This window comes from Austrofundulus limnaeus, unplaced genomic scaffold (genome assembly GCF_001266775.1).
Source record: "Austrofundulus limnaeus strain Quisiro unplaced genomic scaffold, Austrofundulus_limnaeus-1.0 Scaffold472, whole genome shotgun sequence".
Lineage (NCBI taxonomy): Eukaryota > Metazoa > Chordata > Actinopteri > Cyprinodontiformes > Rivulidae > Austrofundulus > Austrofundulus limnaeus.
This window is the reverse complement of record NW_013952874.1, coordinates 219,028-220,758: the sequence shown is the minus strand read 5'-3', so window position 1 is coordinate 220,758 and position 1,731 is coordinate 219,028. Positions and strand designations below refer to the sequence as shown.

The following is a 1,731-nucleotide window of genomic DNA, read 5'->3' as shown; positions in this document are numbered from 1 at the left end:
ACACACACACACACACACACACACACACACACACACACACACACACACACTTAAAGCCCAACAGAGTCAATCATTACTTCAGAAGGATGCAGCCGTGTGCAGAGAGCAGAGGGAAAAAGAAAAAAGCTCAACAATCTTTTGTCCTTCAGCTGTTCAAATGATAAAAAGCTGCAGATTAGAAACAAACAAACAAAAAAAAATACTTTAAGGCCAAATTAAACACCTATTCCAAAAATAAATAGTTTCTTTGTTTTGATTTACTGACATTTATCTGCTTTCTTGTCAGTATTTCCCTTAATTTCACATTTAGTTAAGATCTGGATAAACATGCACAAAGATACACAGGATTTAAAGTATTAATCTGCATTTATTCAGTTAGAGAATTTTAAACTTCTGCTCAGGAGACTCACTGTCTCTTATTTGTCTCAAAGAAGTAGAGAAGAGGTTTAAGCAATAAATAAAAGTCTAAAAGCACTCTTTTCTGTAGATCTTTGGGGTGCAAATCTAACAACAAACTGTTAACGAATAATTCAAAAGAGCTTTCAAATGTACTTTGTGACTTTTGTACTTTTTCCAAAATGTTAAAACCAATGTTTCGCTCCCTGACGTGCTGGGGCTTCAGGAGACAGGACGTAGAAGTGGTTGGATGGTCACCTATCTTAATCTTGTCCCCCTGAACCACCGGGGCGACACACCCAGAAGATGATCACCATCCCTCGGCCGGAACTGTGCCAGTACAGCCGCAGGCTGCCTACCTCTTTGCGGTCCTGCAGACACTCCAGGACTGCCAGGTTGTTGGTCCAGGTGTGCTTGGGGCAAAGGCGGGTCAGGTCGTCCCGGCAGGCCTCCTCCTCTGCCAGCTTCCAACCGGTCGTCCTTCGAGGCTGAGAGGCCCCGGCGGCAGCGGCGACAGGTGCAGAATCCCTACCCGGTGGGTCCACGGCCCTGCCCTCGAGCGGACGGTGCGGCTCGGCCGGGCCGCTCGGAACCCTCAAGCTCAGGGCGGGCACGAAGCTGCAGAGACACACGGACGTAAAAAGCATGAACGGCAGCGTAGAGCGACTGTGAGCCGCCATCTTCACATCACTGTCAAGGTGGTTCTGAAAGCGATGACTCCGTTTCCGGTCAGCACAATGAAGACATCAAACCACTTCCTGTCAATTAATGAAAAATAAAAGCTTTGCCCCGAAATTTTTTTTTTCTTTCTCTCGATTGCGTGGGCTTTATACTGTTACTATTATTACTATAATTATTATGAGTAGTAGAATTAATTAACACGTTTTCAGAATTTTCAATGTTAAAAGTGTCTTAATTTCACATTTAGTTAAGAYCTGGATAAACATGCACAAAGATACACAGAATTTAAAGTATTTAATCTGGATTTAGTCAGTTTGAGAATTGTAAACTTCTGCTCAGGAGACTCACTGTCTCTTATTTTTCTCAGAGAAGTAGAGAACAGGTTTAAGCAATAAATAAAAGTCTAAAAGCACTCTTTTCTGTAGATCGTACCGATTAAAGTTAGAAGAACTCCAATTTAGTGAAAGCTGATTGGTCTGCTGATTGTTTCCAATTTTCCAAACTTAGGAAAAACACTAATCCACTAAACATGTGAGGCAGAAATGCATAATGTAAAGTAAAAACAGGAGACAGAGAAATGTAAACACAACACATGGAAATAAAAGGACTTGTGAAAAAAAAAACAATTTTAAAAATAAATCAAACATTTAAGAG

The 1,731-nt window shown here is 41.4% G+C and overlaps 1 protein-coding gene across 2 annotated transcripts in view; it reads right to left on the bottom strand.

Moving 5' to 3' along the window:
• Positions 1-1,145, bottom strand: part of LOC106529865 (Golgi apparatus protein 1) — a 50,355-nt gene extending 49,210 nt beyond the window's left edge. For both annotated transcript variants that reach the window (XM_014025383.1, XM_014025384.1), the window contains exon 1: positions 756-1,145. In XM_014025383.1, coding sequence (XP_013880837.1) covers positions 756-1,076 — 321 coding nt within the window. In that variant the 5' untranslated portion in view covers positions 1,077-1,145. The remainder of the gene's footprint in view (positions 1-755) is intronic.
• Positions 1,146-1,731: the final 586 nt, after the last annotated feature.